This window comes from Carcharhinus amblyrhynchos, chromosome 34 (assembly GCF_965287045.1).
Source record: "Carcharhinus amblyrhynchos chromosome 34, sCarAmb.v2.hapA, whole genome shotgun sequence".
Classification (NCBI taxonomy): domain Eukaryota; kingdom Metazoa; phylum Chordata; class Chondrichthyes; order Carcharhiniformes; family Carcharhinidae; genus Carcharhinus; species Carcharhinus amblyrhynchos.
Genome location: NC_137357.1, coordinates 4,844,159 through 4,860,334, shown reverse-complemented (window position 1 = coordinate 4,860,334; position 16,176 = coordinate 4,844,159). Strand labels below are relative to the sequence as shown.

Here is a 16,176-nt window from a genome sequence, read left to right as displayed (position 1 = left end):
TCAGCGCCAAGGACCCAGGTTCAATTCCTAGTTTGGGTCACTGTCTGTGGGGAGTCTGCATGTTCTTCCTGTGTCTACATGGGTTTCCTTTGGGTGCTCCGGTTTCCTCCCACAGTCCGAAGGTGTGCGGGTTAGATGGATCGGCCATGCTAAATTGCTACTTAGTGTTAGGGGGACTAGCTAGGATAAATTCATGGGGTTACGGGGATAGGGCCAGGGTGGGAGACTCAATGGGTCAAATGACCTCTCTCTGCAATATAGAATTATAGATGTTTAACTGAGGTGTTATCAAACAAATCTTGACACCCAGCCACATAAGGAGATATTAGGACAGGTGAGCAAAATTGGTCAGGGATAGCTTTCAAGGACTGCCTTCAAGGAAAGAGAGAGGCAGGTAACTTTAGAGATGGAATTTCAGAGTTTGAGGTGTGTTACCTAAAGGCAGCAATGGTGGGACAACTGGAATCTCACTCTCAAGATGGCTGGAAAAGAAGCCACATGTGTAACATGTAACAGCAGCAGAATGCAGGCTCTACTGGGGTGGGCTCTGAGGTACATTCTTGGGGAAAGCAGAGAAGGCTTCTCCCCTGTTGCGCGTAGTACAATCTGAAAACGGGTATGTTTCCCTGTCAGCGCAGGCAGCTCTCAGCCCAGCCTCTGTAAAGTTCCCGCGTAAAACAAAAGGCAAAATTCTAGCAGCACTCAAGTGTTTACCGGTGACATCGTCCTTTTTCTTCTTCTTTGCTTTTGAAACTGCGCTCACCGCAGCCTGGGAGGTGGGATCTTGGGGATAAATCGCCAGCAACTGTGTCTCAGCATTTGCCTGAAGACCTGGTTTAAAGAAATTAAATCCGACACAAACAAGTCAAGAGCGGCAAAGTAAATATTCATAGAATCATGGAATGTACAGTGTATAAGGAGGCCATTTGGCCCATCAAGTCTGCACTGACAACAATCCACCAAGTCTCATCCACCCCCCCCCCAAGCCCCACATATTTATCCCCTAATCCCTCTAACACTAAGAAGCAATTTACTATGGCCAGTCAACCTAACCTGCACACCTTTGGACCATTACTTTTTGAATTCATTCGTGGAACACAGGCGTGACTGGCTGGCCAGCATTTATTGCTCATCCCGAGTTACCCGAGGGCAGCTGAGAATCAATCCCATTGCTGTGGCTCTGGATTCACATGTAGGCTAGACCGGGTAAGGATGGCAGATTTTCTTCCCTTTATGGGGATAGGGCCTGGGTGGGATTGTGGTCGGTAGACATGATGGGCCAAATGGCTGCCTTCTGCACTGAAGGGATTCTATGATTCTTTGATTCTCTGACTGTTGTTTGATCAGTGTTTGCTTACAACAGATCTATACATGACAAAGCACAAGGTTATGGTTCGCTGCAGCACCATGGATTGATGAAGGACGCCTTAGGATATTTATTTTCATGCAGTCATCTGTAGAATCATTTCTACAGATATAAAACATGCACTGTTTCAGGGAATCATGAAGCCATAACAATGGTACATACCTTCACTTGTATTGTATTTTCGATTGAACCAAATTGGTGAACTTATTAGTGGCTCCCCAGTAATATTATTGACATTGCCTAGCACATCTCGAGCGACTCAGGGCATCTTAGGGCAGCATGGTGGCAGGGCAGTTCACACTGCTGCCTCACAGTGCTAAGGACCCAGGTTCAATTCCGGCCTTGGGTCACTGTCCGCGTGAAGTTTGCACATTCTCCCCGTGTCTGCGTGGGTTTCCTCCGGGTGCTCCGGTTTCTTCCCACAGTCCGAAAGATGTTCGCATTAGGTTGATCAGTCGTGCTAAATTCCCCCTTGGTGTCAGGGTGATTAGCAGAGTAAATGTGTGGGGATAGGACCTGGTTAGGATTGTGGTCGATACAGACTCCATGGGCTGAATGGCTTCCTTCAGTACTGTAGGGGTTCTATGACTCAATTCAGTTAACAGAATTATGTGTAAAACAAAGGTTTGCATTTGTCTGGAATCATTCTCATCTCCCGAAGTATCATAGAGTTCAGAGTGTAGTCATTGTAATCATAGAATCCCGACAGTGCAGGAGGAGGCTATTCGGTCCACTGAGTCTGCACCAAATCTTACCCAGAGTTACCCCGCAACCCACTGCATCTACTCCACTAATTCCCCTAACCTATATATCTTTGGACACTAAGGTGCGATTTAGCATGGCCAATCCAACCAACCTGCACATCTTTCGGACGGGGAATGTGCAAACTCCTCCCAGACCGGAACTGAACCCAAGTCCCTGGCGCAGTGAGGCAGCAGTGCGAACCACTGTGCCACCCAGGGCAGATATGGGAATTCCCAAATATGGGAAGGTGGGCAGGAAAGTCAGGCAGAGCAAGCTCCCACTAACGTGTTAATGATCGGGTACTCTGATGTTAGGTGCTGGTTGAGGGATCGGTTGTGCCCTGCTCTCCCCGTAACAGTCATGATGTGGAGATGCCAGCGTTGGACTGGGGTGGGCACAGTAAGAAGTCTCACAACACCAGGTTAAAATCCAAGATTAATTTGGCAGCACAAGCTTTCAAAGTGCTGCTCCTTCATCTCGTGCTGCCAAATAAACCTGTTCGACTTTAACCTGGTGTCGTGAGAATTCTTACTGTGCTCTCGTAATAGTACTGGGGGAGGTGTCATTGACCAACCGGGAGAGCAAGAGGGAGTTGGGGGTGGGCAGAACCCAGATTAACAGTTTGTACGAAGGAATGCTCAAAATCATTGGGGGGCATGGTGGCACAGTGGTTAGCACCGCTACCTCACAGCATCAGAGTCCCGGGTTCGATTCACGGCTTGGATCACTGTCTGGTGGAGTCTGCACGTTCTCACCGTGTCTGTGTGGGTTTCCTCCGGGTGCACACTCCAAAGAAAGATGTGCGGGTTAGGTGGATTGGCCATGCTAAATTCCCCCTAGTGTCCAAAGGTGTGTAGGTTAGGTGGATTGACCATGCTAAATTGCCTCTTTAGTGTCAGGGAGACTAGCTAGGGTAAATGTGTGGGATTATGGGGATAGGTCCTGGGTGGGCTTGTTGTCAGTGCAGTCTCAATGGGCTGAATGGCCTCTTTCTGCACTGTAGGAGTTATATGATTCTCAGGGGTGCTGACTCCAGGTTCCAGACAGGAAAACAGTACAGCTTCCAGTTGAACATTGTCTGATAGTTCACTGAATGATGCAGCTTACTTACCTGGACCTCTGTACCTACCGGCGGAATCAAAGTTGACAAAGTAGGAAAACTCCTGCCCCAGCTTCTCATCGCTGGCAAAAGCGCAGACACAGGCGTAGAAGTGAATGCAGCGTTTTGGGGACTCCCCTTTGTTGGAGCCAGGCTTGCTGGCTTTGAAAGCCTGGCAGGAGCAGTAGAATTTGCGTTCTGTCACGCCTTTCATCCTCGCCTTCTCATGAAAGGAAACGTGCAGAAAGCCCAAGCTGTGCTTGGGGCTGGCTTTGCACTTCACCACCATGATGCTCTTGGTGATGCGCTGCACCAGGGGTCCACTCGACTCCGTGGCCAGCGTCCAGATGGCCTGCTTGGTCTCGGCGCTCACGTGGAGTGAGTTCAGCACCGAGCTCTTCAGAGTGTGCGGCGTGGCTTCCATGTGGCATTCCATGGCGAGCTTGATGTGCTGGCACTGGTTCTCGGACACCTCTTGTGAGGACACCTTGAAGCAGGTCGGCACTAAGCAGCGGCCAGTTATGTGGGTGATGATGGTGCCGTCGACTGTCTGGATTGCCTCCGTCGTGCCAAGCTCCACAAAGCCGCGGTAGTCAGGCCCACGGTCCCGAAGCCTCACTGAGTAGACCTGCGACGCCGAGCCGGTGACTATTCGAACTGCGTCAATGCTGGGTGGCTGCTTCCGCACGCCATCCCTGAAGACAGCACCACAACTTTTGTTCTTGCAGCTCAGCCCGCGAGTGCCATTGATGGTGCCGCACTTGGGGCATTTCTTGATGCCACGGAGAGTAGGTTTGCCGAGGTCGGCTAGGAAAGCCAAGGTTTTCGTCCTCTCTGGGTGCTGCTCCATCTCTCATGGGGCTGGTCTTGTTAAAAACCTACCAGAGAGGAAAGGGAGTTAAGTTTGTCAAAATGGGATGGCAAGATCTTAAGAGATAACTAAGGCACACCACAAAAGACACAACTTGCCTCTGACATTGACTGTCACTGCAATGAAGATGTAGGGACCAGATCTGGAAAGGTCCATTTTGGGAATGGCTATTAGCACAATGGTCGGAAAAAAGGTCACTCACAGCACTTCCAGTCCCACCTGGTTAACCCACCAGTATATAGCACAAATACATGTCTTCCTTCATAAAAAGGCTTGACATTTGTCTCAACAAATATTATTCCCTTTCAGACTCATAGAATCCCTACAGTGCAGAAGGAGGCCATTCGAGTCTGTACTGACAACAACCCCACCCAGTCCCATCCCCTTCATGTATTTACCTTGCAGGTCCTCCTGACACCAAGAGGCAATTTAGCATGGTCAATCCATCTAAGCTGCACATCTTTGCACATGAAGGGGCAATTTAGCATGGTCAATCCACCTAACCCACACATCTTTGGAGACTAAGGGGCAATTTAGCATGGCCAATCTAGCTGCACGTATTTGGAGTATGGGAGTGTTAGGAATGGGTTAGCAGACCCATTTGAAGTCAATTATTCAATATAAGTCACTGATTTCTAAAGAGGCCACAGGTGGCACTGGGTTGAATTGTATGTGGAATTGGAGCAAAGAAATAAAGATATTTTGAAAAGAAGCTGGACTTGTGTTCCCTTAACTCTACAGCAACTAAGAGGTTCAAACATGGAGGAAACCAGACCACCTGGTGGAAACCCATGCAGGCACGGGGAGAACGTGCAGACTCTGCACAGTCATTTAAGCCGGGAATTGAATCCAGGTTCCTGGTGCTGTGAGGCAGCACTGTGCCCCCTCCTAGTGTCACCATTGACAGGATATCAACAGGCAAAGCCATGGGAAATACGATACAACATTCCCCCTCAGGGTTATTTGCATCAACCACAGAATTCTGAGATCCCTGCACTCGCCCCTATTTTAGCCTCCTGCACATCCCCAATTTTCAATGGGGCGCCTTACCTTCAGCAGCCTGAGCCATAAATGCTACAATTGCCTTCCTCAATCATTCCACCTTAATTATACTCCTTAAAACCTACCTACTTGGCCTTGTTTTTGGTCATTCAAATCTATGTGTCTTGCATTTATTTAACAACTTATTATGCCAAATAAGTAACATTTTGCTGAACGAGACATGCAGCTGAAGCTTTTCAACTTGCATTTAACAGGACAAATGCAAGTATGCCACATTTCAAATGACATTTATTTATAATCCAGTCAATTTACCAGCCAATGCTTTTCTGTAGTGGTTGTGATTGTTTGAAAGTTGGAAAGAATGTTGCTGAAACTCTTCCTCTTGGACTTAGCAGGCCAAGTGTAAGTTGTTGTGACAGTCTGAAACGTGGCACTCTTACATTTGTCCTGCTGAGTGCTAGGTGAAAAGTTTCAGCAACACGTCTCTCCTTGCAGCAATATTCAAGTTCTGTACCACCAAATGATCAAAGAATTATTTTTTGAGGGCAATGACAGTGGTGCTAGTGGAAAACAAATCATTCATGGCATGCCACCAACATTCCAAAAGCCTCCTTGAGATAAATGACCAGCTAATTCTTAATTTTCATCGTTGAGGGAGGAATGTTGGCTAAAACACCACAGGCTGATGGAATCCTTGAGCACATGTACAAGGCTCATTACGATCTCATCCCAAACGTGTGGCAATTGAACTGCACAGTACTGACTCAGAAACAGACTGGAGTGCCAGTCTTCAAGTCTCACAACAGGGCTTCAACCCACACAACGTCACCAGAAAGATACCAGCTTGCTGATACAAATCTTGAATGCAAATGTTGTAAAGAGAAGCATGTTGCCATACCTTTGCCTCTTGCACTCATCAGATCAAGTATAAATTGTGACAGTTTGAAATTTGTCATTCTTGCATTAGCCCTGTTGAGTGCAAGACAAAAAGCTTCTGTCTCACTTTTCACCAACATTCAAGAAGGTAACAAAAAATTGTAAATACAATTGCAATGACCATCACCAATAAGATACACTCTTATCACCACCCTCTGACATTCAGTAGTGTTACCATCACTGAATCCCCCCCGACTGTCAACATCCTTGGTGGTACCATTGACCAGAAACTCAATTGGATTCACCACATAAACACAGTGGCTACCAGAGCAGGTCAGAGGCGAGGAATACTGTGGTAAGTAACTCACCTTCTGACTCCCCGAAGCCTGTCCACCATCTACAAGGCACAAGTCAGGAGTGTGATGGAATACTTCCCATTTGCCTGGATGGGTGCAGCTCCAACAACACTCAAGAAGCTTGACACCATCATGAGCAAAGCAGCTCACTTGACTGGCACCACATCCACTCCCTCCACTGCGACACTCAGTCGCAGCAGTGTGTACCATCTACAAGATGCACTGCAGCAACTCATTAAAGATGCCAAGGCAGCATCTTCCAAACCCGTGACCACTTCTATCTAGAAGGACAAAGGCAGCAGACACATGGGAACATCACCACCTGCAAATTCTTCTCCAAGCCACTCACCATCTTGACTTGGAAATATATTGACCATTCCTTCACAGTCGCTGGGTCAAAATCCTGGAATTCCCTCCCTAATGGCATTCTGGTTCAAATGATGTGGATATGCCGGCGTTGGACTGGGGTAAACACAGTAAAAAGTCTGACAACACCAGGTTTAAGTCCAACCGATTTATTTGATAGTACACTCACTAGCTTTCGGGGTTAGTCCCTTCGTCAGGTGAATGGAGAGTTCTGGCCTCAGACAGAGCATATAAAGCATAGACAGTTTACAGATTACTGATTAGATTGCGAATCTTTACACCTAACCTGCTGTTCAAGTCTTAAAGTGTCTGACAATTCTGGTTCAACCCACAGCACGTGGACTGCAACAATTCAAGAAGGCAGCTCACCACCACCACCTTCTCAAGGGCAATCAGGGATGGGCAATAAATGCTGGCCAGCCAGCGATGCCACGTCCCACGAATGAATAAAAAAAGTCCAATGCTCTGGAGAAAATTAACAATTGAGTAAGCTCTCCTCCAATTATTCTAAAATCTAGCAGGCACACAACAAGTACTCAGTTTGTATAAGATAATGCATTTCTGGACTACTGCCGTTATCCAAAGAAAGTACTATATAAATAGTGACTACAATGCAGGAATAACCAAATATGTATGGCTTCAAATATTCATTTCAAAACTGCCCAAAATACTAAATCATCACAATTGTTGCCTCTATTGTAATTGTTTTAATTTATGCTACACATTTATGCCAAACTTGAGTGTTGAGTCCAAGAGATGGCAAATCCTGTTGCAGCGACACAAAATCTTGGTTAGGCCGCATTTGGAGTACTGCGTGCAGTTCTGGCCACCACATTACCAGAAGGACACGGAAACTTTGAAGAGATTGCAAAGAACGTTCACTAGGATGTTGTCTGACCTTGAGGGCATTGCCCATAAGGAGAGGTTGGATAAATTTGGATTGTTTGCACTGGAAAGATGGAGGCTGAGGGGAGATCTGATAGAGGCCTACAAAATGATGAGAGGCACAGAAAGGGTAGATCGGCAGAGGCTTTCTCCTCAGGGTGGAACTGTCAATGACAAGGGGGCATAGGTTCAAGGTGAGAGGGGGAAAATTTAAGGGAGATGTGTGGGAGAAGTTTTTCACACAGAGAGTGGTGGATGCCTGGAACGTGCTGCCAGAGGAGGTGATGGAAGCAGGCATATTAGCAACATTTAAGAGGTATCTGGAGCGTCCATGAATAGGAAGGGAGTATATGGTCTGAGTAAGGGCAAAAGGTTTTATTTAGTTTAGTTCGGGCATCACGATCAGTGCGGACTCAAAAGGCCGAAGGGCCCATTCCTGTGCCGTACATTTCTTTGTCCTACCCACCTTCTTGTTTTTTTCATGCTTGTTCTTCCCATACTTTTGATCAGATTTCTGCAAAAAAATTACAAATCACACAAAAGATTATAAAATCATAGAAATCTGCAGCACATTATACCAGTTGTTACTCTCAGGTTATTTCATGTGGCACAGTGGTTAGCACTGCTACCTCTCAATGCCAGGGGCCTGGGTTCGATTTCAAGCTTGGGTCACTGTGTGGAGTCGGCACGTTCTCCCGCGTCTGCGTCAGTTTCCTCAGGGTGCTCCGATTCCCTCCCGCAGTCCAAAAGACATGCGTGTGAGGTGTTAAATTCTCCCTCAGTGTACCCCAAACAACTGCCAGAGCGTGGTGACTTGGGGGTTTTCACATAACTTAATTGCAGTGTCAATGTAAGCCTACTTGCGACACTAATAAATAAATTTAACTTTCCCCTGTATTATTTTACATTTCTCCTCTTTAAATACTGATCAAAATCCCTTTAAGAAATATGTTCTAGCACCTGCCTCAATAATGCCTCTAGAGAAGCATTGCTTCTTTCAATAACCTCGTGAATGTAGCCCAGTCCATCACGCAAACCAGCCTCCCATCCATTGACTCTGTCTACACTTCCCACTGCCTCAGCAATGTAGCCAGCATAATTAAGGATCCCACGCACTCCGGACATTCTCTCTTTCACTTTCTTCCTTCGGGAAAAAGATACAAAAGTCTGAGGTCATGTACCAGTCCACTCAAGAGCAGCTTCTTCTCTGCTGCTGTCAGACTTTTGAATGGACTTACCATGCATTAAGTTGATCTTTCTCTACACTCTAGCTATGACTGTTACACTACATTCTGCACTCTCTCATTTCCTTCTCTATGAACAATATGTTTTGTCTGTACAGCGCGCAAGAAACAATATTTTTCACTGTATCCCAAGACATGTGACAATAATAAGTCAAACAATACTTTTCACTGCATCCCAATACATGTGACAATAATGAAATCAAATCTATAAAATCTATTTTTATTTTCGAGCAGTAATCCCTTGTCAGTTCACCTACACTCATTGTATAAAACATCTCACCAGAGTGTTCAATTGTACAATTCCATCCATGACTTTGTCTCTCCCTATCATTGCAATCACATTCGTCACTGCAGCCCCATAGCCCTCCAAGATCTCTCAGAGCATATGACTTTATTGGCATCACAAAGAGAGAATGAGAGAATCCCTACAGTGCAAAAGGAGACCATTCAGCTCATCAGGCCTGCAGTGACAACAGTCCTACCCCCGTGACACCATGGATTTACCATGCTAGTCCCTTGACACAAAGGGGTAATTTGACATGGTCAATCCACCTTACCCGCATATTTTGGATTGTGGGAGGAAACTGGAGCACCCAGAGGAAACTCACGCCAACACAAGGAGAATATGCAAACTCCACACAGAGAGACAGTCACCCGAGGCCAGAATCGGACCAGGTCCCTGGCACTGTGAGGCAGCAGTGCTAACCACTGTGCCGCCCAGTAGAATTATGAAACAGAAAATGATTTATGATTGTCGAGGGAGTTACAGACCTTGTGGTAGCAACTGTGAAATAGTTGTGTAAATACAGACGTTGGAAGAGTATAGCTGAGGTTGTGAAGAATAATCATCTCAGCTCGAAGACACTGATGGAGAAGTTCCTCAGGGTCAGTGTCCTCGACCCAACCATTTTCAGTTGCTTCATCAAAGATCTTCCTTCTACCATAAGGTCAGAAGTGGGGATATTCGCTGATGATTGCACAATGACTCCTCACATACTGAAGCAGTCCATGTACAAATGCAGCAAGATTCGGACAATATACAGGCTTGGGCTAATAAGCAGCAAGTAACATTTGTGACACACAAATGCCAGGCAATGACACTTGACATTTAATGGCATTATCATCAGTGAATTCCTCAAAACAATATCCTAGAGGGGTTATCATTGGCCGGAACAAGATCGAGGCATATAGTCAGATAGAAAGGTGGGGAATTTCTGAATGGTGTTCTGGATGGTTTTCTGAGACAACATGTTCTGGAGGCAACCAGAGGGCATGCCACATTAGGTTTGTAATGATTCATGAGCCAGTTTTAGTTAATGGTGCATGAATATTTATCTAATAGCATTTCATTATCATCCGGGGTGACAGGCTGGCACAGTAGTTAGCGCTGCTGCCTCAGAGTGCCAGGGACTCAGGTTCAATTCTGGCCTTGGTGCACTGTGTGGAGTTTGCACTTGTGTTTGTGTGGGTTTCCTCTGGGTGCTCCAGTTTCCTCACACAGTCCAAAGGTGTGCTGGTTAGGTTGACTGGCCATGCTAAATTGCCCTTTAGAGTCAGTGGATCAGCAGGGTAAATGTGTGGGGTTACAGGAATAGGGTCTGGGTGGGACTGTGGTTGTGCAGACTCAATGGGCTGAATGGACTCCTTTTGCACTGTAGGGACTCTACGGTTATCTAACTTGTGATGCAACTGCACCTTTAAGACATGTATTTTTTAAATCTTGATCTCTTTTGAGAAATGTATTTTGATAACGTTGATCTTTTTAATCTGGGTTTAATGCATTTTCTGGAAGTTTATGACCTTTTGCATTGTTAAGTGCAAGAACGATTGACAGATCAGGCGACAAGAGCTCTTTCGTTCAGCTTTGGGCTGCTGTTTTAGTGAGAAGGTGTTTTACTTCAGGCTGGATGCAATGTTCTATCTCTCTCTCTCTTCCCCTGGTGTTTTGTGAGGCAGTTTTTGACTTCAAGCTTGTCTGTGTGTCAAGAAAGCTGCAGAATCCAACCAAAGGACTAAGCTGAAAAATCATGTGAGTGTTCTGATTTCTTGTGCTAATTCCAATAAAAGAGCAGCAAAGTGGCACAGCAGTTGACACTACTGCCTCACTGAGCCAGGGACCCAGGTTCAATTCTCTGCTTGGGTCGCTGTCTGTGTGGAGTCTGCACTTTCTCCCTATGTCTGCATGGGTTTCTCTGGATGCTCCAGTTTCCTCCCACAGTCTGAAAGATGTGCTAGTTAGGTGCATTGGCCATGCTAATTCTCTTGACCTTGGCCATGCATGTTTATAGGGAGGTTTTGTTGTATTGCAACAGTATTTAGCTGTTAAGGTTTATACAATGTCATGGCTGTTTTTCTTGTTTGTAATTGGTAAAAGTTATTGCTAATTTTCTTTCTATATGTTAACTGCATTTTTAAATAAATTTTATCTGATAAAAGCTCCCCAGTGGGTCATTTTAACTGTACATGAAGTGAAACATCTCATGCTTGCCCTAGCCAATTTAAATTGCAAAAATTATGATCTGGGCGGATTTCACAAAATACTTTGGAGTCTCTGACCTGCGCTGTAACAATCACAAAACAGTCTCCTCTGGATCAGTGTCAGTTTTTGTCTGATTATGTCCCTATGAAGTAGATTGTCATTTACTGGCTGTGAATCTCTTTCCAGCATCCTAAATTCCCAAAATAGCCCCAGTACAAAAATGCAAGTTCTTTCTTCTTAGAACAATGATACTCTGACCACCTTCTTCACTTCACTTAGAAACTTCAGTGTCAACAAAACAAAGGAGATAGTCATCGACTTTAGGAGTGCGGAATATGCCCCGTCTACATCAATGGGGGCAACGTTGATATAGTCAAGAACTTCAAGGCAGATCACCAACAACCTGTCCTGGTCCCTCCATGCAAAAATTATAGTTAAGAAAGCCCCACCAATGCTCCTACTTTCTCAGAAGACTAAGGAAATTTGGCATGTCCGCTACAACTCTTACCAACTTCTACAGATGCACCACAGAAAGCATTCTTTCTGGTTGTATCACAGCTTGGTATGGCTTCTGCTCTGCCCAAGACCGCAAGAAACTTGAGTAGCCTTGAGTGATGTGGGAGTCCATCACTCAAACTGGCCTCCCACACATTGACTCTGTTTACACTTCCTGCTGCTTCAGAAAAGCAGCCAGCATAATCAAGGAACCCACCACCTCGCATCTCTTCCACCTTCTTCCATTGGAAAAAAGATACAAAAATCTGAGATCATATACCAACTGACTGAAGAATAGCTTCTTTCCTGCTGCCAGACTTTTGAATGGATCTACCTCACATTAAGTTGCTCTTTCTCTACACCCTATCTATTACTGTAACACTACATTCTGCACTCTCTCCTTTCGTTCTCTATGTATGATATGCTTTGACTGTATAGCATGCAAGAAACAATACTTTTTACCGTATCTCAATACATGTGATAATAAGAAATCAAATCAAACTACTTGACTCCCTGTAATGCCACTGAAGAGTTTTATGATGATGTGCACATCTCTCCATCACACTGCATTACTCACACTCAGAACTGTTATAAAATGGCATATCCCAAAGCTCCAGTGAATCTGACTAAGGGAGAATTGCTGATTATGAAAATTTTCTAATGGTTAAAGTTTGGTTTCAGGCAGAACTGAATACAGTATTAAGGATGAAATAAAGTATGTGGCTGAACTTTGTCCTTACCTTGCCCAGGTTTGCAAAATATTGGATTTCTCCATTTTGAGAACTTCCTTCATGATCTTAGTAATCCCAAAAAAAGCTTTACATCAGATGATTATACTTAAAAAATGTTTAAAGTTTATTTATTAGTGTCACAAGTAGATTTACATTAACACTGCAATGAAGTTACTGTGAAAATCCCCTAGTCGCCTCACTCCAGCACCTGTTTGGGTACACCAAGGAGAATTTAGCACCTAACCAGCGTGTCTTTCGGACTGTGAGAGGGAAACAGAGCACCCAGAGGAAACCCACACCAACACGGGGAGAACGTGCAGACTCAACACAGACAGTGACCCAAGTTGGGAATTGAATCCATGCCCCTGGTGGTTTGAGGCAGCATTGCTAACCACTGTGCTGCCAATAAAGGTTGCAGTTCAAAGTCAGGGACATTCACGGAGGGTCTGAGGGAACAATCTTCCCAGAAAATCCCATGGAGGTCAATGCATCAGGACTTTCAGGGAGACCTAATGTGAATTTTAGGTGATATTGAATCATAGAATCTCTACAGTGCAGGAGGCAGCCATTTGGTCCAACAAGCCTGCACTGACAACAATCCAATCCAGGCCCCATTCCCGTAACCCTATGTATTTACATTGCTCATCCCTCTGACACTGAGTCAATTTAGCATGGCCAATCAACAGTGATCCAAGCCATGAATTGAACACAGATCCCTGGCACTGTGAGGCAGCACTGCTAACCACTGTGCCCCCGTGCATCTATATAATGACTTAGATGTCACAGGCGCCCCCAAAGCCTATCACATTCTGATGAATTTTTGAAGTGAAGACACAATTGTGAGGTAGGATCTTCATGGAATCGTCATAGAACCCTACAGTGCAGAAAGAGGCCCTTCGGCCCATCGAGTCTGTACCGAACACAATTCCACCCAGGCCCTACTCCCATATCCTTACATATTTTACCCACTAATCTCTCTAACCTACACATCCCAGGACACTAAGGGGCAATTTTTTTTAGCATGGCCAAACAACCTAACCCGCACATCTTTGGAGTGTGGGAGGAAACCAGAGCACCTGGAGGAAACCCACACAGACATGGGAAGAATGTGCAAACTCCACACAGACAGTGACCCGAGCCGGGAATTGAACCCAGGTCCCTGGAGCTGCGACGCAGCAGTGCTAACCACTGTGCTACCATGCCACCCGATTGTGAAAATCCCTTAGTCACCACCTGTTCAGGTACACAGAGAGAATTTAGCACCTAACCAGCATGTCTTTCAGACTGTGGGAAGAAATCCACGCAAAAATCTTCAAACTCCATACCAACAGTGGCCCAATTGTGAATTGAACCTGGGTTCCTGACACTGTGAGGCAGCATGGTAACCACTGTACTACCTCTTGTGGGAGTCAATTTGTGACAGCAAGCTCATGCAGTGTGAATGGGGTAAATGACCCAAAGCTAAAAGCAAAAGAGGAAAGGGCTCAAACAAAACAGAAACTGCTGGAAAATCTCAACAGGTTTGACAGTATCTGTGGACAGAGAATAAGAGCTGACATTTTGAGTCTGTGAGGGCCATGCTGACTTGAAACATTGACTCTAGTCTTTCTCCAGCATTTTCTGTTTCAGACACCAGCATCTGCAATATTTTGCCTTTATCTTAAGAAAAAAGGGCTGCTAGGTTTCGGTGGAGGGAGGGGAAGGTTATTGAAATGACCCATCCCAGTAAAATACCAAGCTACATCAAATTCTGCAACATTCTACTCCTAGAAATGACTGGATGTGAAATGCTGTTCTTGAGTTTTAGGTGACAAGGTGGCGCAATGGTTAGCAGCTCTACCACACAACCTCTGCTTCTCCCTGAATAGTGCCAGGAACCGGGGTTCAATTCCAGCCTCAAGTGACTGTGTGGAGTCTGCACATTCTTACCCCCGTGTCCGCATGGGTTTCCTCCCACAGTTTGAAAGACATGCTGGTTAGGTGCACTGGCTACGCTAAATTCACCCTTGGTGTACCCAAATAGGTGCCAGAGTGTGGTGACTAAAGAGTTTTCACAGTAACTTAATTGCAGTGTTAATGTAAGCCCACTTGTGGCACTAATAGATAAATTTAAACCCTTGGTGTCCAAATTTGTGCGGATTAGGTCGATTGACCATGCAAAATTGCCCCTTAGTGTCCAAAGATGTACAAGTTAGGTGGAATGGCCATGTTAAATTGCCCCTTAGTGTCCAAAGATGTGAAGGTTGATTGGCCATGCTAAATTGCCCCTTAATGTTAGGGGGACTAGTGGGATTAATATGTGGTATAGCCTCCATGAATCAAATCATAGAAAGAATCATTGAATGCTTACAGTGCAGGAGTCCATTCAGCCCATCGACTCTGCACTGAAAACAATCCCTCCCCAGGCTATATCCCCACAACCCCATTAATCCCTCCAATCGACACATCCTGGGACACTAAGGTGCAAATTTAGCACGGTCAATCCACCTAACCTACACATTTTTGGACTTCTTCTGCACCGTAAAGGATGCTAAGATTCTCCAATGGTTTTATAACTTATCGAATTTAGACCACTCTGTGCACATTAAGTTAAAAAAAACGTAGGATGAAGATCTAAGCCTCATCACAGCTGGAACCACTGATAGCAAGTCCTCCCATCCGAACCAGCACTTTGATTGACAGGCCACCCGCCCGACACTCATCATCCCGCCCATAGCGTCAGCCCCAATTGGTTCAGCCCCGAGCCATACTGCAGTCTGATTGGTCAGGTCGGCTGTCAGTCAAAGCGTTAGGCCCCGCCCAGCAGCCCAACCTGGGAGGACAAACTGCCAAAGAAAAACGCCCGACCGTCACAGCCCACTCCGCAGCCGCTCGTTCGCCGCCTTTCATATCGATTCTCGCCGAGAATTTAAATAATTAAATTAAAGAGAGAAAGAGATAGACTCACCTTCCACCCCTCCCCATAAGCCCAGTCCTGCCCTCAGTGCTCCGGGCCTGAGACACCCTCCCCGCTCGAAGCCGGGGCTCCCTCAAGACGCACCGCCATTTCGCCTTACAAAACCCTCTCGGCGCTGCGCTGTAACGGCCGCGCCAATTGGCTGCCGCCGTCCGCGGCATTCTGGGGGATGTAGTTCTCCTTACGGCCGGGTCAACTACACTTCCCAGAATGCCCCACCGCCCGCCCTCCCAGCTGAGGAAGGCAGCGCCTATGGCGTTCCGGGAGATGTCGTTCTTCCCGCCGGATCGACTACATTTCCCAGAATGCTCCGCCCCCCCACATGTGTCCCCCGCCGGTGGCTTTCTGGGAGACGTAGTTCCTACCACCGGGTTGACTACATTTCCCAGCATGCTCTATCCTCTCCTGCAGCTGGGGAGAGGAGCTGAGGTGGCAATGTCTTGTTGTTGTTGAGAACAACACTGTTTAAAACCAGGCTTTTATTGGTAAAAACTACCATATATTAAGCTGATCTTTCTTGATACCCTATCTGTGACTGTAGCACTATACTCTGCACTCTCTTTCTCCCCTCTGTACTCTATGAACAGTATGTTTTGGCTTTATAACCTACAAGGAACAATGCTTTTGACTGTTACCAAGCATGGTGGAAGGATAGTGGAGGACAGTCCCCTCTACATCAATGGTGATGCAGACTTTCGAATGGACC

At 46.0% G+C, this 16,176-nt stretch overlaps 1 protein-coding gene across 2 annotated transcripts in view; it reads right to left on the bottom strand.

Annotated features, from left to right (window-relative positions):
- The window catches only part of c34h2orf42 (chromosome 34 C2orf42 homolog), a 29,943-nt gene extending 14,374 nt beyond the window's left edge, over window positions 1–15,569 (bottom strand). Inside the window, exons 1-4 of one of the 2 annotated variants that reach the window (XM_080217005.1) lie at window positions 15,462–15,569; window positions 8,032–8,079; window positions 3,222–4,087; window positions 715–831 (exon numbers count right to left, since the gene is read on the bottom strand). In XM_080217005.1, the coding sequence (XP_080073131.1) occupies window positions 715–831; window positions 3,222–4,059 (955 nt within the window). In that variant the 5' untranslated portion in view covers window positions 4,060–4,087; window positions 8,032–8,079; window positions 15,462–15,569. The remainder of the gene's footprint in view (window positions 1–714; window positions 832–3,221; window positions 4,088–8,031; window positions 8,080–15,461) is intronic. The other variant, XM_080217006.1, reaches the window with a different exon arrangement.
- Window positions 15,570–16,176: the final 607 nt, after the last annotated feature.